Source organism: Strix uralensis, chromosome 1 (assembly GCF_047716275.1).
Source record: "Strix uralensis isolate ZFMK-TIS-50842 chromosome 1, bStrUra1, whole genome shotgun sequence".
In the NCBI taxonomy this organism is placed as follows: domain Eukaryota; kingdom Metazoa; phylum Chordata; class Aves; order Strigiformes; family Strigidae; genus Strix; species Strix uralensis.
Genome location: NC_133972.1, coordinates 128,340,005 through 128,362,289, shown reverse-complemented (window position 1 = coordinate 128,362,289; position 22,285 = coordinate 128,340,005). Strand labels below are relative to the sequence as shown.

The window sequence follows — 22,285 nt, the reverse complement described above, 5'->3', positions numbered from 1 at the left end:
ATGGGCTAGAGAAGGTTCACAGCTGCAGACACTGAACAGCACCTCTGTCAGAATTTGTGATTTTTGACACATTGAAGAACATGAGTAAAAGACTTTATGCAGAAAGGCGGAAATCGAAAAAACAAAACTAAGGCTCAGAACCATATGAAATCAATTTAGAGTTGTGACACACACCCTCTCCTTTCAGATCAGCTTCAGCAAACCTACAATACAAAACCTACACTGAAGTAGTGAAAAGCAACCAGTCTCCTGAATATCTTCCCTGAGGTGAAAAGTCTGTTGTTTGCAAATGCAAACTTCCTTTTTCGGGGAGGAGGCGTCAAAATCCTAGCTGCTACAATTCTGCTGACCTAAATATAGGGAATGAACCGATACTGTGACAATAAATTTTTATGAAATTAAGCTGTTGTGTCTAAATAAAAGACATTAAGCTTGAACTTACGTGTTCTTCTGATGCGTAAAGGACTTCCATTAGCCGATTGACAAGGTCGTTATTCTCTCCCCCATGTTCTTGGCAGAGAAGTTCAATCTCCCTTAATTTGCCAAAGTAGAAATCCCTTTCCTTCTCTACGCCTTCAAGTGCAAGTTTTAATGAATGTACCTGCATATAAACCAAGACGATGCATGAGTTGAGGTGCACTACAGACAAAACAACTCAGTCTAAAATTATGCATGCTAAACAATCTTAAATACACATTCAATTTCATAGCTGAAAATGAATTCAACTTTTTTTTCTGAAGTGCTAGATTGAACCTTACACAAGAGAGAATAGTAAATCAGGCTCCTCCACTACACCTCTTGGATACATCTTAAACTTGATCCTTAAAGGTCAATTTTCTCAGTGCTGTTACACTGAAACCCAAAGCAGTTGTTCAGAAATCAGCGCTACTTAAGACTTGTCTTCTAACAAAGCTGCCAGAAGTGTCATGTAATGTTAACAAAAATTTCAGCTCAGTACTTGGACTATTTTGCCTGGATTAATGTACAGTTGTTGGGAAATCTACAATATCTCCTTGCCTAAAAATACACAGATCTAGCAGAAAAGCTCACAAAGGGAACTGGTCTAGTTAGGAAATTAAAAGGTCCTCTAGATGCAAATGTGAGTGTTGCTGTGTTGTTTTTTCACCTCTCCTTTTCTGCTTCCCCACTTACCACACTGTTATAGACCTGTGTTTCAGCACTCTGATGCCATGACCGGCTGCATCATGGACTTTCTACTCTGACTGATGTACTGTTTCTATCAACAAATTCTCTCAAATGCCAAGTATCTCTCTTTGCAACTTTGTTCACAAGAGTCTTCAAGCTATACTGTCAGCCAGTATTTCACCACTACTGTAAATCATTTATGGGTAACATAGCTGTTAATGATTAGGCTTTGTATAACTCATGACAGATGTTGCAATATATTTTTATATATACATATATATTCAAAAAGTAACAATTTAGTGGGAGCATAGCAGATAAACTACTGTCCAATGGAGTATACACAATCAGGATAACATGTGTAAGTGGCTCTCAAATTCGGAGGACAGCAGTGTAACAACTGACAAATAATCACAGATGAAGCTGTCTACAGTAAACACACTGACTTCAATCATAGCCAAATTAGCATCCACGTTTTAAGGCCTGCAATTATACAAATTATTTTCTAAATAAAGCATGCTAAATAAATTAAATCATATCAGACTACATTTCAGTGAACTGATACAATTTAATAGAATGTTCTGTGTTGCCAGTTCTACTGCAAGCTACTTCATTTCCTTCACTAGTAAAAATATCAGCAGAGTTCAAATAATGCTTAGACAGCCTAAATCCTCTCGGTTCATAACTGCTGAGCTAGTGATGCCTTCTTCTGACCTTCTTCTGATTGCACTCTCAAAGGTGTCAGACAGCAGAACTAACCTGTTACCAGTGCAGGATCTCAGCATCTCATTCACGTACTAACCCATCTCTGACCAACTGCCTGAGTGTGACACCCAAGTCTTCCCTTGACAGTTTTAATCTGTGATCGACACAATGACCAGTCACCTTAAAATTAACTATTTATTCATGAAAGTAGGAATAGCAAAATGGAACAAGAGTTTACAATATTTTGGTCCTTAGATGAAGACCTCGCATTTAAGATGTGTCTTTTGGATCTGCAGCAGCATATTCCTTGAGAGCAATGCCTGCATCCAGACAGAACAAGAACATAACTGCTTCCAGATCTCTTGCTCTGTGCTTGCTAGAGCTTGGGAAAACAATGAACTTCAGCTGAAACATTGGCAGCTAATGGCTCAGACCATCTCCCCTTCTGACCTGTTTTACTATGAAGGCATTCTCCTGTTTTCATTCTATCACATTCACTCCGTTTTAAGAAACAGAATCATTGAACTATGCATATATGCACATAGTTAATTAACTACAGTATACAGTAAACATTGATATAACCAAGCCAGATATGCTTTTCTTCAGTTACATATCAACTACCTGTCTGCGACACATTAATTTGTTTTTCTTCAGATACTTAGCACATTCACATCCTACTTTTTCCTTCTGTGAACATGCCAAAAAGCTGATCCTGCATGAGGAACAGTGCATGTTAACTCCCACGCTCTGTTTCTGGATGAGTTTCATCAATCCAGTTAATGGGTGCGAAGGCAGCAGTTCTTACTAACTGGTCTTTTCTCTGATGGCACTTATTTGCAGTATGAATACTCACAGGACTGCAGAACCACGTTGGAGATTAAGCACATACTGTAGACATGTAGCCAAGATGGTGCTGTTTTCAGAAACTATGCATGTACTAGCATACAGTTAACAGTTCCTGGGACCATTCTCCGTATGTAAAGGTCCCTTCTCCATATGTAATGGTCCCTGGTCTGTGTTGTTTCCTCAGCTGCTCTCAGAAACTCTTTGGGAGAGTGTTAGTTGGCACAGACCAAAACCAGAATCACAGAATCACCTAGGTTGGAAAAGACCTTGAAGATCATCCAGTCCAACCATTAACCTAACACTGACAGTTCCCAACTATACCATATCCCTCAGCGCTATGTCAACCTGACTCTTAAACACCTCCAGGGATGGGGACTCCACCACCTCCCTGGGCAGCCCATTCCAACGCCTAACAACCCGTTCTGGAAAGAAATGCTTCCTAATATCCAGTCTAAACCTTCCCTGGCGCAACTTGAGGCCATTACCTCTTGTCCTATCACTTGTTACTTGGTTAAAGAGACTCATCCCCAGTTGTCTGCAACCTCCTTTCAGGTAGTTGTAGAGGGCAATGAGGTCTCCCCTCATCCTCCTCTTCTCCAGACTAAACAACCCCAGTTCCCTCAGCCGCTCCTCGTACAACATGTGCTCCAGACCCTTCACCAGCTTCGTTGCCCTTCTTTGGACACGCTTGAGCAATTCAATGTCCTTTTTGTAGTGAGGGGCTCAAAACTGAACACAGTAATCAAGGTGTGGCCTCACCAGGGCCAAGTACAGGGGTAAGATCACTTCCCTGTCCATAGGGAACACAGCAGGGACCACTTTAGTATTTTAATGCTATGGGTAATCAAGTTCCAGTGCACAGTGACATTCCTTGGAAGTGTTCACTTTATTAGCACAGGCAAAGGCAATAGCGAAAACCATTTTAAGAGAAACTTTAAGATTGTTGGGAGCCATTAAACTAGCAAACGTTATGGATGGCTTACGATTATTGCAAATACCTCATTAAGCTACCCTATAGTAAAATATAGTGTATGGACAGCCCTGCTACTTAAAATATTCCACTACAAATTGTATGGAAGTTCAGATGTTTCAATCTCCCTTAGCTGCCATCCATGAAAGGGCTGAAAAAAAAGTCTGTTATGGTCATATAGGAATTTGATATCCAGACACCATTCAACATTTCTTACTCATAATCAAGACAGTAACTGCATAAAAGTGGCTGCTGCCCTCGTGTCCCTGGTTGCTGGAGAGTGGTAAAAAACGGTCAGTTTGGCTCTTCCAGCATGTTCAGGCTGAGGGTCAGAAAAACCTGGCTCAGAGCTGTTTGCAGCATAGCTTTTTTGGCTCGTATTATATGCCCAGTGTGCACAAGTAACCATTAGTGGGAAATGAGATACCAAATGCTGCCAGCCTTAAAAAAAAAAAACTTTCCAGACCATTCTAGCTAGAAGAGGTCTCTTATAAACTAGCTATTAAAACACCAGCTTTCCAAATCCTCAAAATTTCTTCTCTTTGGTGATGGGGGAAATCATCAGTTTTCCCTCAGGCTTATTTGTATATAAAGCTTAAGGTTTTCACACATGGAAAGTGCTAGGAATACATTAGCAGTGGATGTGATAGCGACTGCCTATTTTAGTAGAGATCAAATATTTTTATGTTGCTCAGATCCCAACCAACTCTTCCTCCTGAAGCAAACACATTCTGACTTCCGAGTACAACTGTCATGGTTGCATTAAGCCAATGTTTGAACTCCACTCTTACACTGATTTAAAAAAAAAAAAAAAGATTACATGACAAATATATACACCCACTTCTTGTGCAACATTTTAAAACTTTTCTGTTACAGCAACAATCAGAAGCCCATTTGGAAGGCTGGTGGACCCTGCTGTGCACTCTGCTGCTCAGAATTGTACCTTGAATCTGCAGTACAGCGTGTTTGGGATGTGGCTGTCCATCCACCACCTTTTAAGTGCATAACAGTAATCAAGAGTTTGCAAAAGTGCCCCAAACTGAAATATTTGTTGTTCAAGTCAATGAAAGTCTGAAACTGAAATGCCCTTAATTGTGGAAAATTTAACTTGATCCAGAATAATGACTTCTTCCTGAATGCAGCTGCCAGGGAAACTCAGGCTCTAAAATATGAGGTTTTTCCTTTCCATTTTCTCTCATCCAGGACAAATACAAGGATTAGGCCTCACTTATACTAGTGGCATTTACACCATTCTGACAGGACAGTCTTGAGCCAGATGCAGCTATTTATTCATGTTCAGTGCAGACACTCTTGCATGTCCAGGAATGACAAAGTGGTATAAAGCTCCATAGCATCAATGAAAATTAAGCCCTTTCCTTCCCTAACATTAAAGAAATTCTGAAACTTTATTAATTATATTGCAGAACATTATCTGTAATATAATTAAGTATTCTGAAAAAGGTAGATCACATTTTTACATGAAAAATTCATATTACCTTCTTAATGCCTTTCTTCCAGAAGGCAGAGTGCAATGAGCTAGTCTCAGTTCAGTTGCAAATCTCTAACACCTTGGTATTACAGACAGGCTTGCTTTCTCCACAACACCACATTAAAATTTATTTAAAATTTGTAATACACAAGAGCAAAAACACTATTGGGATTTTTCCTATCCGAGTGAAATAAAAGATACGTTTAAAAATCTGATAAAATTATCATACTTAGCAAGACTTATCTGTCATTCTTAAGATCACCTTTTAAAAATACTGGCAAACACCAGTCATCTCTGTCAGATGTTATTTTTAACAATAAATCACTTTCTTCTTCCCAGTTGAGCTATTGCAGTCTTTTGTCCCTTCATAATTCTGGACAGCATCATTCAACAGAGGGCAATATTAGATTTCATGCCCTCCTGTGACAATGAATGCATCTAATTTTATGCCTAAAGCAAATTTACCTGTTCACTGAGCTGTATGACTTGAGTTTCCAAATCTTTATCTGATTTGGATGCTGAGCTGCTTGGTGCGGCTTTTTTTGCTGAAGATGGGCGAGAAGGCGTTGATCCTGGTTTAGAAGCTGGACTGGATTTAGCAGCACCTGAAAAGTACAATAAATAATAATTGAGATTCATCCCCATGATAAATACATTCCTATTAACTTGGTACTGAAACAAAAGTATTTGTTTTACAGAGAGTCATTTTCTCTTGTCACTTCAAGGTGACAGTGGAGGAAGTTCCAGTGCTGCTATACCTTGGGAAAGGAAAAACCACATTTCCTAGCAGTTTGAGTTTGCTACTGAGAGTGAGGTCACTCCAAAACTAAAATAAACTAACATCAAAATAAGAATATAAAGTTCCCTTAGCTGTCAGCAGCTTTCAGCTTTGAAAAATATGCCATTAACAGACCATTCCCCCAGTCCAGTATTTAGTGTACAGATCTATCTTCAATTTCCCCGGAGAAAGACTGACTTGAAATAAACTCAGCTAAACTGCCTCTGTGCTTTCCTCATTTTCAAATATAAACCATCCTCAAGACAAGGGCATTGAAATTCAGACAGAGCATGCAGAATTAAAATCCACTGGTGAACTCACAGTTACCATAGTGACCAAGAGATAAATTTTGATCTGCTTAGGTTTTGCTATTTGTTTTTAATTACTTGCACTGCAAATCTTCCAGAATACAGAGCAAGACCAGCAAAGCCAGCAAGTAACAAGCATGCACAGGCACCACACCTGTGGCACACAAATGCCCAAGCAGAGGAGCATTTCCGTGAACGGGTTCACAGTACTTTCATATGAACCTCACAGCCAGCTCATCACACCTTGCCCTGCCTCTCCATTTTTCCTCTCCTTGTTGCTGGTTGTCTGATTTAGTCACTCAGCCCCGGTACACAAGTGCCTGGCTCACAGCTGTCCACCTTGCCTGGGCTCCCACCGGCACTGTACTCTGACTCGTATAGCCTCTTCCTTATTCCTGCCAACTAGAAATAAATTTCAGATGCAATGGACATACATCTGCTACAAGAATCACTTTAGTTAAGAAGACAGAACAGAAACTCAGCTCTCTGACCTATTTATTTGATTTATCAAGCAGGCATGTGAATCAGAAGTCCTGCTTTGCAGCACCCACGTTTACCACTGTTTCTTACAAAGAGCAAAACAGCTGTCCAGACACGCTGATGGGCTCCACGGCCATCCTCCTCCATCAAATGCTGTTGGCTCTGAAGTCTAGGCCACACAGGGTGAGGGAGAGAGCCTGAATCCAGCAAGCACCCAGCTCGAGCTCTGAGCTTGTGGTCACCACTTCTGGAGGAATATGCCCCAGCTTTCTCAGCAACCACCTCCCACCCCACACCTCACCAGCTGCTCCTCCATTAGATTATTTGAGTTATGGCACACTAGAAATTGCTTTAAGTTGTCATTTCCACAATGTATCCCCAATGTCAAACAACACTTTAATAAAGCAGTTAATTGTAAAATCAATGTTTTACAAAGGCATTACTAGGAAGAAATCACAAGAAGGAAGGGAATGGCAGGAGGGGGAGAAAGATGACTTGTGAGGCTGCCCATATGACCAAACCCTGGAGCTCACATGGTCTCATGACCCAGAAACTGTGTACAGTGGTCCCTTGGAGGAGCTGAAAAGTGATGGGAAAGGAGAGCAGCAATGGGTTATTTAATCAAGCTTGCTTAATCTTTCCTTTTTCTTTAGAAATTGGTGTCTCCAATAGCTTCCATGTCTAATTGCATACACAAACTCACCTCCAGCAGATTTCAGATACAGTACACAGACTTGCTCAAGTTGGGAAAATTCAATGTTGTGTACGTGCCTGAAATTAAACTTCTTTTCACATCATAGTTCAATCAGCAAAGAATAAATAATTTGTGGAAAAACATTAAAAATGCCAAGATCTTTTGCTGCTATTTCTTTCTTTAGGCAATTTTATAAACTTTAGCATCCTGCCTTCAAGACTTTCAAGGTTCAGTCCATATTTTGACTAACTAAAAATCAGCTACTTCAGAGGAGGATTGTTAAGATGGTCTCAAAACCAGGAAAATCATTTTCAGATGGATTAGTAGGTAAACAGAAGAAAACTGGTGTCAAAACATGCAAGATAACACACACATGAAATAATGACTTTGCCTATAGCATTCTAGTTGGGTCTCAAGTTATTTAATGAATACTTGTATCACATGCAACTGCAATAGTTACCTACACAACATTAAAAAGAATATACATGTATACTAAACCAAGGTATCAACATTTATTTCTTTTTGTATTCTACACCTGCAAGACACAGTTCAGGATATCAACTGAAAATTAAATGCTATAAAACAAGCCATGGACCTTCAGATGTGAAGCCCTTGGCTGGTCAATGCAGCTCCCTCCTCTACCAACTACCCTTCTTCCTACTCGAAGGCAGCACTGGAATTTCCCTAGGCAGCAAACACCTGCATACAAGCATAGGAGAAGCTCTTCAGCTTTTCTAGGGCAGCATCCCCCAGCCCATCAGCTCTTCTTCACCATTTCTCCTGTGGGTCATGGTGCAAGACCTAAGCAAGGCACGCTGTGCAGCCACGGCACATTGCTCCCTTTCACGCTCAATAGCCCTGCAAAGCCAGCTAGTTCTTTGTAGACAGGGGTACTGACCACAGAAAGCCAAATCATTAAGTATACACCTCTCTTTAACCTGCAGAGAGAGTTAAAGATGGAGCAGGCACAAACATTTAATCCCCAGGTATTCCCTCTAATTTGCAGCTGAGGCGCCCTCCCAGAGCGTGCTGAGCGAGCCCACATCACCACTCTCTGAGGACAGAGAGGGCTGGATAGAACCAATACACCACATTATATTCTGCCCTCCTTTGAAAACAACAGAGTCTTTTGAATTTCTACAGCAAAGTGTTACTAAGCTTTATAAAGTTCAAACAAATCAGAAGAAATCGACTTTTGCTCTGCAGCTCAGGATCAGCTCTTAAATGAACACGATATTCCAATGTCAGAAACATAGATAAAAAACAGCAAAATAACCTGAGCATTTCAAACAGTACCAGCGACAGCTGGGTAGAACTTAATTGCAACAGAGAATGCCTAGAGATTTCTAATTTAAAGTTTCCTGGAAAAAAAAAGCTTTACTTCACATTTATTCTGAAACATCAGTTTTAGAATCAGCTCAGAGGTAAGCCTCCCATTCTAACAGCAGCTTAATTTCATAAAAGAATTAAAGGATGCTGGTTGGTAGAGTAGTGCAAAGTACTTGAGACAGCCAGATATCTAAATAGTGATGAAAGATCTTGATAGACTTAATGACTTTGCTATTAAGCACCACAGTGGCTTTGATGCCATTAGTGCAATTGGGGAATAATTGCTCAGAGGGGCTATATAAGCCAAGCATCTTAAATTCTGTCCAACATCATACCTTCTATGAAAATATTTATATATAACCCACTTACATACTCTGAGAAAGCGTAAAATTTTATACAAATTTTTTCTATAAAAAATATCTGATAACCAGCTCTTTTCACAGACCACTGAGAGAACTGCCTTGTAATCAGCACCATATATGTTACCCATTATCAATTCCTTTTCAAGCTGATGCTCAAGTTAATGTTCAAAAAGAAGTGCAGAGACCTGCCCCTGGAGAGGAACAGTCCCATGCCCCAGAACATGCTGGCAGCCAACAGTCTGGAAAGCAGAGTGGCTGAAAAGGACTTGGGGGTCCTGGTGGACACCAAGTGGAGCACGAGCCAGCAACACACCCTCGCAGCACCTAAGGCCAACAGCCTCCTGAGCTGCTCTGGGAAGAGCATTGCCAGCAGGTTGAGGGAGGTGATTCTCCCCCTCTATTCAGCACTGATGAGGCACATCTGGAGTGCTGGGTCCAGTTCAGGGCTCCCCAGTACAAGAGAGATGTGGGTATACTGGAAAGAGTCCAGCAAAGGGCCACAAAGACGACTAAGAAACCGGAGCACCTCACATAAGAGGAAAGGCTGAAAGAGCTAGGACTGTTTAGGCTGGAGAAGAGAAGCTTCAGGGGGATCTTACCCATACCTGAACACAGGGTGCAAGGAAGATGGAGACAGGCTCTTTTCAGTGGTCCCCAGTCAATGGGCACGAATTGAAATACAAGAAATTCCATTTAAACATAAGAAAAAACTTCTTCACTCTGAGGGTGATCAAATACCGGAACAAGCTGTCCAGAGAGGTTGGGGCGGGGGGTGGTGTCTCCATCCTTGGAGATATGTAAAACTCAACTGGATATGGTCGTGGGCAACCAGCTCTACATGACCCTGCTTCGAGCAGAGGGGTTGGACTGGATGATCTCAGAGGTGGCTTCCCACCTCCACTGTTCTGTGAGAACTTCTGTTACAGCATACTCTGATTTTAGCTCAATGCAGGGTCCAATTAGAATTTTTTGTAAACAGTATCACAGCTGCTTCAGTTAGCACCTTGATAACTTTTTGTACCTGCCCATATAACACTAGCAGAGATGGGAAAAATAAATTCACAGTTGAAAGAAATTATTTTGCTTTTGTACTGAAATAAGTTAGAGGAACCAGCTTTGAAATGTGTTACAGGGTTCTATCTGTGGTGCTCCAGAAACAATTACTAGTCACTCCATCACAATATATCCCCTGCAGTTTCAGCTTCACTACTCTTTTTGCTAAACACGTAAGTTTTACAAACAGATGTACATTTCTGTAATTTAAACCAGTGGATGTTGGCACTGTGCAGGTTTTGGGTACAACAAAACTCGGCTGCGAATTCTAGGTCACTTTACATCACAAGCACAGTCTGCAGACAAGAGACCTATTCAATGTTTAGAGAGGAAACCTTCCTTGAAGCTATATGAGTAGTTAGTATGCCATTAAATATTTATGTAAAATTCCAAGAAACCGTGTACATGAATATAGCATGGACGCAGGAAGGTGTGGAGAGCAATGGAAGCCCTGAGCAAGCACGAGACTTGGCTGAGCCCGCACAACCACTGCTTCAATGGAATTTGGGAACAACTCACAGTATATCTTCAAATTAAAGGACTTCATAAAGTGAATATTCTGGAATCATGCCACAGAAGAAAAAACAAACCCACTAAGAGGCCACAGAGCTAGCAATTTCTTCATGAGCTAAACAAAAACTCTCCACCCACTTAAAACAAATGAGTGAGAAGAGTAAATGAATTAATATTCACACATGCTTATTGTTGCGGCTACACTGGGGTGCAAGAAACTGCTCAATTTAGGGATGCTTAATGGCATAAGTGATGACAAATGATGCTTAATGGGAATGAAATGACCTCTGAAAAAAATCTGACTCAATTTTCAGCATCCCAACGTGCTGTGGCACAGTTGCCTGACTATTTTGTGGTACTAACTTCCCCTGGGTGGCAGCACCCCTCTGTCCCCTCAGCTCTCCATACCTCCACTGCTGCTGGCTCCAGTTCAGCCTGATGAGCTCTACCTTGATCATCACTGCCAGACAGCTGTGTGTACGAATAATTGAAACTGAAGCACCTTTTACAAATTTCAGACCAACCCAAGCAAGAACATACAATCGAGTCTACTTGTCAGATGAAAAAGTTTTGCTGATGGCATGACTCCCTCAGTTCATCTTTAATAGAAGGAGCTTTGTTAGATGGGAAGTAACCACAGCCTTTTCTCCATTGTAAATGAAGACTTTTCTTTAGATTTAAAATAACCAACACTTTAATGGCAACTATTAATTGTTCTCAACTGAGACCCCTATTTTCTCTTGAAACATCTCCAAGCATGCATCTTCAATGGATGAAACCATTCCACATAGGCTTAACAGAAGAATACAATCAAAATTTGAAATACTCTTAAAAACCTGTATTTTCTAAAATTCAACCATCTGCTTAGCTATAAGGAGAAAGTCTCAAAAGGAAAACCTGTAAGAAAATATGTGAAGAAAAGCATACTGAAATACAAAAGATCATGCAAAAATTTGAGCAACACAGACATTCAAACCACACCCATAGTACACTGAAAATTAAGACAGCAATTTTTTAAGACAGCAATTTTCACCACTGTTTTTCAAACACAAACTTCTTTCCAGGAAAAAGGCCCTGGCTCCTGCACTGCAAGCGGCGTTGCTTCATGGTCTAAATTCTTGTGCTCAGTAGGTTTAAAAATTAAACTCTCCTCATGTTGGCAGAGGAAGGTGTGTCTGTATTAAGGCTGAGCTACTTTCCTCTCTACCTCCCAGGCCAGCACTGTCACTGCACACGCTGTTCCCATCAGCTAGTACAACTCCTTGGCCTCGTATGAACTAGGCACAAAAGCATTTCCAGCTTGTCACCCGGTGGCTCTTCTCATCTCCAGCTCTGCCACGCTGTCCTGGAGCACTGCACCACCGCGAACAGAGGTTGCCATCGCCCATACCAACTGCCTGCCACGTGAGGAAAAAAGTAGCATGTTTCAGTGGAAAGCAAAGAGGAAAAAAAACATTAGAAGGAGTTCTCTAGTCTCCCAGGAGTCCTGATTGTATCACTAGCCACTAAAATAAAGACTGGTTTTGTTGGCTATTTTTATTCCCCCAAAATTAATTTACAGCACATCTGCCACAGTAGGATATACCATTTCCCTAAAGAAAATCAGTGTTTTTCCTGCATAATTGGCTCTTCAATGGCATGCACATTATATATAAGGCATTCATGCACAAACAGTTCATTCTGCCCTGGTTATTCTCCCTGTCATAGCATGAGTATTTTTAGCCCTCATGTGATCCTCCAGTATTTTCCAGCTCTGCTTTAGTCATCCTGCTGTCACTGAATATTTCAAACTCAAATGTCTAACAGCCTTCAGATCTCAGAACCTCTCACATTTTTAGATTACATGTAAATAATTAATTTTATTAAGCTGTCTTTTACCCATGTATTTTTGACACACCACACCCATACACAAAGCAGTGCTCCATGGATTTGCTCTGACATACAGCAATAGTTACATAAGACACTAAGCTGAAATCCTGCCAACTTGATCACCATTTTCAATTTGATCAGATGAAGATTCTTCTGCTATTTTCCACAGGGAGCATTAGAACTGGCACAAACAACAATGCCCTAATATTTTAATCCCTTACCATGATTTTGACTCTACATCTGTAGGCTGTTTACCACTGCATTAGAGAAGAGCGGAGGCTGTAGGAGATCAAAAGGCGGCTCAGGGCTGGCAGATGGCGTTATATCTAAAAGCAGCTGTGGTGCTGTTGGCAGAGAGCCTGCAGCGGTGGTCTGTGCTGCTGGCTCCACTCCTCGAAGGATGAAAACATACTCATTCCCCCAGCAGGGAGCTGCATTTACCTGGCAAACCGTTGCTGCTCCTACTATTTCTAGAAGCAGCCTTTTACGTGTGTTACCAAAGCCATCCACCCACCATACCGCCATCAGCTCAGCAACAAATCCTCTCTGTCTCTCAAGGAAGGGATGAGACAATGCGAGGGTGGGACAGCAGATTAGTTGTAGGGACCTATTTACGCTTCCATTTCCGAGCGGCATTATCCTTGACCTGTGGTGACTCCTCAGTCAGACTGCCTTTGGGAGGGGTAGGGCCATGGCTGCTGGCCTGCTCCCCCATTAACACAAAAAACGGTGCATTTTCAGATTTCTCCAGTTTTGGGTTGTTTTAAATGCATTTTAAAAAAATAAAATAAAGACCACACTCTGCATTTGAAGACATATAGGTAAATACCCATGTATAGGTACAGAAAACAGCTATCTGATACCATGGGTCTTGTCAAGCTTTAGTGCCAGATTAAAATACCAAAACCAATTCTAACTCATGACAGTATCTTTTTGGGTAAGCTTTCAGAGCAGTCCTTAGGGATTTGACCACTTTCTTGTTAATTGGAAGACATATCTTAGTCTACCTCTGAAAACATAGTGTTAGAACAGTGTTATAAAGCAATTATGAATAAAGAGATCAGCATCTCCTAAATCACTTGAAAACAAAACTCTGGCAAAGGGCACTGGAAGAGTTATTCTGTGGAACAACAGGAATCATCTGAAATGCATATGAAAGTACTAGTAACTAAATAAATTATTCCTTTAGAAACGTGTATCAATTTAGAATAGGCTTATTTAAAAGTCTGTCAAAACCAAAAATATAGCATGAATGAGTACCCATATGTCTTCTTGCTTCTGATACTAAACAATAGATGCATACATTTAGGTATGTCCACTGCACACTATTTAAAAAATTTTTGTATTATGCTGAAAGATCTTCTGGGTTCTTTATTTTCTCTCGCTATTGCTTCTTTTTGTTTTGTTAATGAACTGAAACAAGGCAGTACTAAGATTTCAAAGCTTCAGTGTTAATGTAGAGCAAATCACACAAATTTAAAATGACATAAAAAAAAGAAAATGTACAAAAAAAGAGGCAAGCTACTGTGGCAAACTGCTACAGATGCTGGCAAATGCTTGCTGCACTGGTGTGTGAAGTTATTGCATCAAGCAGCCCACAATGTTTACTGCTCCCACATCAAAGTCAGTGGAAGGACAGCCGTGCCCAAAACCTCAGCCATTTCACTGAAGACCCAGGAAAGTAGAACAACAAAATAATCAACACAGAAGTCATACAGAAGTTTTAACTATGCCACCTGACATTGCACTTACTCATGGGCATGTATTCCCTCTTTGAGCTTGTATCATCAAGGAAAACAAAGCTCCAGATGGGGTGGGGAATTCTTAAACTGCTGCAGGAAAACTCATGAAACCTTTTGCGCCCTTTCTGTATAAACGGCTAAAACTTGTTTTGCTCACAAGGGCATATTATGGTTCCTATAACAACTGTAATGAATACTCCTTCATTTCCAGCTAAGTGTGCATGTGCACAAGACAGAGGTACAGAAGCACATCTTTCAAGGCAACTTCCCAACCACCCAGGACCTGCTTTCACTTCACCCCAACTTACTCCCAAACAGCACACAAGCTTGCAGATGCATATGGCACTCCTCCCAGTGTCCTCTATCAACAGGCACCTGGTAAGTACTCCTATCATTTCAAGCAACTAGGCTGCCTGACATGGTGAGGTGAGAGGCACAAAGGCACAATACATCAGTGAAACAAAACTGTGCTCACCCAGAAATTGAATAAACCTATGAATGACACCTAACTGAAATAGTCCTGTTCTAAAACGCAAGCAGCAATGAAAGCCAGAACTTCCATTTCACCTAGCATCATGTAATGTCTATACCCTGCCTCCTCAGCCCAACAGAAGTTAAACTATAGCATCCTGCCTGTCATACTTTTGGACAATACTTAAGTTAATAATGAAGGAAGCTTTCCATGAAAAAGCTAACTCTCACAGCCACAGGATCTTACTAAAACTCATCACACTATCTCAGCTGCCCTATTCCATACAAGGGCTGGGAAGACACAGGACATGCTCTTCATACAACCAGCAACATGACATGAGATCTCTGCATTATCCTCTGTATCAGCTGGCTGGTTCCACTTCAGTAGCTATTCTATTTCTCTAGGATCGACACCTCCGTAGCTTTAATTTGGATGACACATTTGTGACTTTGATAAAAACAAAACCATCTGCAAGAAGAATTACCATGCATGGTAAAGTCTGTATTTAATAAAAGTGTCTTTTCCAATTTCTCAGTTGGACAACATCATGACATTAGCACTTGGGTTTTTTTGTTTTCAAAGGGAATGCAAGACATCACATTGGAAATTATAGCATACCAGGCCCTGAAATTCAAAAGTTCAGACACAAGATGGTGCAAAACAAAGATGTAAACAAGCTGTAGAAGCCCAGAGCAGCACTGGCTTGCTATTAGGTGCTCAATTTCCTGGAAGCACTAATGAGCTGAAGGCAGCTGGCCAAGTAGGCCCTGCTTTGACGTCAGAAGTGATCAGAGCAGAACGCTGAAATCTGGGTATGATTTCAGAGTGTAAACCAGCCTAAAACTAAGGGTGCCTCATACCTGCCCCTTCCCTTTGCCAGCACTGGTGCATATCTGAGCCCATGAGAAGACAGGTCACAGATTTAAGCCAACTGAAAATTAATCCTTATTTGAGGAATAGGTTAGCGTGAATAAGGTAAACCCAGGACAAACCGATAAAGGAATTAAGTGTGTGTGCATGGGTGTTTCTGTATGCACACACCTATAGGCGTACAGGCAATCAAACCCAGTAATACTTTAGTGATTACTTTTTTAAAAAAGTGTTAGCTGCTCTCCTCAAAAAATAGCATCTGCTTAGTGACCAGTCATGCCCATATTACAGAAACACCAAAGATCAGGCTTAGTCCTTTTTTGGCCTGTTCCAGAAACACTGTTGTGGTTTAACCCCAGTAGGCAGCTGAGCCCCCCACAGCTGCTCGCTCAACTGTCCCCTGGCAGGATGGGGGAGAGAATCAGAAGGGCAAAAGTGAGAAAATTCACAGGTTGATATAAAGACAGTTTAATAGGTAAAGCAAAAGCTGTGCACACAAGCAAAGCAAGGTAAGGAATTCATTCACCACTTCCCTTCGGCAGGCAGGTGTTCAGCCATCTCCAGGAAAGCAGGGCTCCATCATGCATAACGCTTACTTGGGAAGACAGGCACCATAACTCCGAAAATCTGACCCCCTTTCTCCTCCTTCCCCCAGCTTTTATTGCTAAGCATGACATCATACGGTCTGGAATATCCCTTTGGTCAGTTGGTGTCAGCTGTCCCAGCTGTGTCCTCTCCCAGGTTTTTGTGCACTCCCAGCCTGCTCACTTTCAAGGCAATATGAGAAATAGAAAAGGCCTTGACACTGTGTAAGCACTGATCAGCAATAACTAAAACATCCAGCTCTTATCAACATTGTTTTGGTCACAAATCCAAAACACAGCACCATACAGTCTCCCATGAAGAAAGTTAACTCTAACCTAGAAACCCCAATACGATGCAAAATAAAAAGTTAGAAGACTGAGGTATCTTTGAGAAAGAACAATAGTTGTATGTTGTTCACGTAAGAGGACTAGCGTGCCTAAACAATAAACACATATAAAAACACAAATCAATTCATTTTTTCTTTTGGTCAGCCCATAAGATTTGGAAGCATTTCACTCACCATAAAAAATAAATCAGAAAGCAGCCTATGCTAGCAGTTTCCTGTAAAGGTGGAGGTGTGAGAGAGGAACACACTCCATTTAATGTTCTTGAATACACTCACATATACCACATTCAGCAACAAGAAGGTTATATGCCTTTGTCTCCACCATCAGACATCATTAGAATACACATCATTCACATCAAGGGTTCAGTGGAAGAGACCCCTAAGCTTGATAGGACTGGGCCAAACTATGGCGCACCACAAGAAGTTGACTTCTGCCATCTCAGACGCTAAGCCTATGACAAGGCAAAAAGAATGGCCCACCCACACAAGGAAATAATTTTTAACTAGTATTTATATAAAATGGATCACAGCTTATAATTGTCTTCAGAGACAGAAATGGATTTTTTTAAGATGCAAAATACCTGCAGTTGGAGAGTTTGCATGGTGAGACTTTTTGGGCAGGTTGAAGATCTGTTCACCAGGATCTGGTGGAGGAAGAGCGTCTTGGCCTTGTCGAGCTTCCACAGGATCATACTCCTTCCCATCATAGTTAGCATCAAAGAACTTCTTAAACCATTGAATGAAATCTAAGTTGTCTTGGAAGCGCCCTTTGACCAGTTTTTCCACGGGAATTACCTGAAAGGTAGAATGAAGGTTCCAATAATGTATCACTGCCATTTTTAAATATAAAAAAATACATATACACACTTATTTGAAAAATAATCTACTAACTATATCAGCATATATTCCTCTTCCATTGTTTCCTTCCTGAAAGGGAACTATGAATGATTTGCAAGTGCTCTTAATAAGAAATAAAACCAAAATAAAACAAAGACCCAGCCTTTGAAGTGGTTACACAGTGGGCGTATGTAAGCCTTTATAACTGCCTTCCAAAGAGTTACTCCTTTCATATTGCAGTGACAGCCATGATGAATGAAGCTGTTCTGGGAGTAACACTATATTCAGCTAACTAAGGATTTCTGTTTTTAATGGACATGCTACATTTGGGCATACTAAAAGAACAATTCTTCAAAAGGTCCAGACGGGAGTTTCTTGCTCTCTGTCCTACTGCCTGAACTACAAAAAACCCAGCAGCTTTTCCAAGACATTCTGAAGTTCAAACCAACCTACATTTTGGTAGTACATGTTCATCATAAGAACTAAGCCTGAGGTTTTAACCTTATAATTTTTTTCCATTCCATATATAGCTATACATAGAACAGTTTGTGGACATGCAGAAGTTGACTAAAATGCCAATAAAGTTTTAGGAAAACAAAAGGAAGGCTATAACGATATCTCCATATCCACATCCTGCAAATTTTTCACAGAAATGAAACCTCCAAAGAGCATCTTGGGCCAATACTACAATGCTCAAGCTTCCCAGACACCGTGGGCAGACAGGGACTACAACTGCAGAAGGAGGGTTGCCCTGCCTTGCTTAATTCATACATCTGATTAAAGAGCCAAGTTAAATTGGATCTTAATGCCTCCTGAATGCATTTAAAATTTTCAGCTGGAAAAAGGGTATCTAAAACCATAGCAATTTTCATTTCTTCTTCAAGGTTAAGCCAACTGTACGGCATTTTAAGTCTATAATACTCCTGCAAGTATTAACATAGCATTTTGCATATCCTTTCAGATTGTTCCATTTGTATCTTAATTCTACATTGAGAAGGTACAGTAAGTTCGCTCACTACACAGAAATTGACAATGTCAACTTTAGCAGGTTTTCCAATGTTTCACTAGCAAATCACACTGTAAATAGAAGCATCCACAACATTTCAGGAAACTGTGAGCATTTTCCAGTGCTTTATAAAAGTCTTATGGGACTAAGACTGTTTAAATTTCAGAATAAGGCAACACTAAAAGCCAGAGCAGAACCTTAAAAGGGTATACAGGTTGTGCGTCTGTGTAAAACTAAAAGTATAACAACATAACTTTCATTATTTATTTTTATCGCGACAGTAATTTATATTAATCAAACTCTCACATTCAAGCATAAACCAATAGCTCATGGTTGAACAAGCCATTTTTTAAGAGACTTCCATTCTTAACTTTACAAGATCACATGTGCTGTCCAACCTATCAAATCGCTGGGTAAATTATTCCAGTTCTTGAATCATTTAAATTCCTTAAACTCTGTTTTGGACAAGAAACATGGAATACTTATACGAACAGCATATTTTCGAGTTATTTTGTCGAAAATTCAGGTCACCAGTAATTTTACTGTATCTAAAATTAAGGTTCACTGATGGTAAGGAATTTCCAACACATGGTATTTTATCAAAAGGGTCTCTGATATTAAGATATAATGAGTTAGGCTGCACAATTCCTCAGCAGACACATGGACTCAATTTTCAGTTTGTACCTAAATGGAGCATGCCAAATTTCTTCCTTCATGCCTAAATACCCTTTTCAGATGATGAAAGGTCAAGAACAACATCTTCACATACAACTTGTAGCTCCAGTTCTCAGTCCAAAAGTTGAAAAAGCAGACTTTAAGTATTTTGAAGTTTGTTTCCCCTGTTTATTGATTTTACCCAGTTTATACAACTTTTGAAACTTGTAGTGATTGAAATACAAATACAGAATTCCTACCTTATCCACATTCATTCTTTTAAATGATGCCTGCAGAAGTTTGAAGTTGTGAATGTATTCATGCTCCAGCTTTGCTTGAAACTTTACTTTCTTCAGGCTAATGCACCCTGGGAACAACATGTCCATGAACTGGCAGTAAGCTGCTCCTATAACAAGAGAATGCATTGATGTTAATCCAGATGCACCCAGATAAGACCAAATGGCGTTTAAGGTTAAGGTCATTAGCAGAAAGTAACGATGTGCCGAATACGTCCCTGCTGTAATTCAACCTCACACTATGCACCCAAGATCTGCTTGTCTAATGTACATTGAGCCGTGTGACATATTAATATGAGGTCTTCATTCAATCCGGATGCACGACGCACTGTTGTGTAGCATCTGACGAACCACCATGACTAACGCAAAGTATATCTTTCTTCCATTTAAAATGGATGTTCGCGGAGTCTCTATACACAGTACGACTGTCCATACAGTGAGAAGATCACAGTCAAAATGGAAATCTCTTAATAAGCTCCCTCAATCCTCACAGCCTCCTGAATTCAACCAAGCCAAGATCATCTTTCTTTTGGCACTTGTAGCCGAATGCCAGTCAAGTCCAAGGCAATCATTTAAGGTTGTATCAAACCACACTTTAAAAAAAATTAATTGTAAAGCTCCAGCTTGTTAAAACATACTAGCCAGTTCCCACCCCTCTAAAACAACTACCCTTACTGATTTTCATCTCCTGATAAAAACATTTAAATAAGCAGACTTTAACGTAGTCCACCCATAGATTTCAGAAGCTGGGCTGGCCAGCTTTAGTTCTCACTCAAAGTAATAAGGTTTAAGTTCAACTTTGAGGGCTATCTGAACTTACACAGTAGTAGGTAGGGGGGTGTGTGCCTCTGTGTGTGTATAACTAATCCAGCACAGTATATGGAAATATTTCTAAGCAGCGTACTAGTACAGCTAATAGAGCAAGCCTTTTCTTCTGTGCAGGGAGCTTCCTCCTACAACATCATCATGTCACTGTCATTTGCAAAATAAATCTCTACTGTTGACACACTCAAGTGTTTGGAAATTAAGGACGCAAATGTTTGAGGAAATCAGAGGAAAACCAATTTCAGTTCTTCAGAAGAGAGTTTTCTACAAAATGCTTTATACTCAGCAAAGGTTCAGTGAAGCCCATTTCTGGAGCAGAGGGCTGTAGAGCGTGCAGCCCCTGTGCTTGAGAATACAGGGCAGGGAAGTGATTACTCCTGACAAGTTCAATTTCACTTCCACAAAAAGGCCTTTTGTGAATTTAATGCAGATCAGTTTTGACAAGTGTCCAGATCTCACGTAACAGTTCAGCCCAGTATCAATGACAACAATTTTTATCAAAAAATTAATTCTGCTGAGTGCTCATACAGAAACCAGATTAACAAAGCGGACACCTGGCTTGCCCAGTTTTGCAGGAGAGGCAACAATAACTTAAACTTAAGACATTTTTCTCTGTGGGTATGCATGTGTTTTGACAGGATCAACTTCATGCATGAGATAGCTCTCATTCTCTGTATCCACTCAACCATCATATGAAGGGTTACAGAGCTCATAACTTCCCAAAAAGAGAAGCAGAGTTTAAGAGTTGAGTCCAAAAAAGTTTCCCAAAACACTGACACAAGTTTTGCTAAGAGACTTATCAAGATCAAGTTTTAGTGCTGAAAAATCACTGCCATTTTTAAAAAAAAATTTCTTCACATTGCCTAGTTTTATGGGGGAAAACTGTTATAAAAAAAATAATCTGTTTTTCCAAGGACACCTTGTGCTTAGCTATTTGCAATGGTTTTGATATGATTAGGAATCAAAGTAAAATATTCCCTAAAGGAAAAGGAGCCTTCTGGCAAGTTACAAACATCAGATGACAAATTTGCATCTTCTTACAGAAAGCTATATAAACACAGTTAGTTGTTCAAAACTCATCCTTAGCAAGAGAACTGGTAAATATGTGGCAACAGAAAAATGACATTACAATCAAAAGCATGGATAATCCATGGCTTGACTACATTTATTACTATTTAATTTCATGCAAGAGGATTATTATGCAGTCATTTCATGTTATAAATTGAATTTGTTCCTAACTCTGTCCTTTCATCCTCCCCATACCTCAATTATAAGCTTTATTCTGATATCTAATTGCCTGGAGGCCTTGAAAATGCACTGCGCAACCTTTCATCTAGATCCTTTTAGAAAACTAGAAACCCAAAGTGTTCACATGAGATTTTCTCCTTCTGCTGGTAATGCAAATTCCTGCTGCATGCCTTTAGATAGAGTCTTACTAGGTTTAAGACTCTAGTTATGGTATTTCCTTGTGTTTTCCTCCCATCATGCTGGCAGTTGTTTCTGTGCATTTGCCAGCCAGGAGGTGGTCCTGGGTCTGCACAACACTCGAGGGCAGAAAACACTGGACTACATCTCCATGACAGCACAAACCTGGTCTCTGATACAACATCGAAGCCGGCTGTTGGGCTGTTTGCCCAACAGGAGGGTTTTATTACATCGGCAAACACAATTCATTAAAACGCTCCCTTCCTGAAGTACAGAGGCAACATACAAACACAGACTGAACTAAACACTACAAACTACAAAGAGAGGAAACTCTTCCCAACTCCCAAAAGGCACAGGCCTGCCTACCACAGCAACAGAAGAAAGTAAAAATATCATTACAGTCAACTGGGACTAGCTGATTTCAGACATGGAGGTTATGTACATATTCAATATTATATAGGTATTTATCTATAATTTTAAATTTTACTCCCTAAAACTTGTAGCTGTCACATTGCATTTGAATGTCAACGCAGCAGAATGAGGATGCTACTTTCTACACTGCCCACGGCTGAGAATTCCTCGAGGCAGCAGAAAGAGCAGCCCTACTTAAGTGATGTAAGATAGCAACGCCTTTACCTCGAAGCAACAGCATATAGACATGTGGTCCTCTGCATCCTGGACAACACTT

The 22,285-nt window shown here is 40.4% G+C and overlaps 1 protein-coding gene across 5 annotated transcripts in view; it reads right to left on the bottom strand.

Moving 5' to 3' along the window:
• MAPRE2 (microtubule associated protein RP/EB family member 2) overlaps nucleotides 1–22,285 on the bottom strand; it is a 102,611-nt gene that overhangs the window by 7,095 nt on the left and 73,231 nt on the right. For all 5 annotated transcript variants that reach the window (XM_074880618.1, XM_074880624.1, XM_074880602.1 and 2 more), the window contains 4 exons: nucleotides 19,312–19,457; nucleotides 17,136–17,349; nucleotides 5,619–5,758; nucleotides 443–601 (listed from right to left, as the gene is read on the bottom strand). In XM_074880618.1, coding sequence (XP_074736719.1) covers nucleotides 443–601; nucleotides 5,619–5,758; nucleotides 17,136–17,349; nucleotides 19,312–19,457 — 659 coding nt within the window. The remainder of the gene's footprint in view (nucleotides 1–442; nucleotides 602–5,618; nucleotides 5,759–17,135; nucleotides 17,350–19,311; nucleotides 19,458–22,285) is intronic.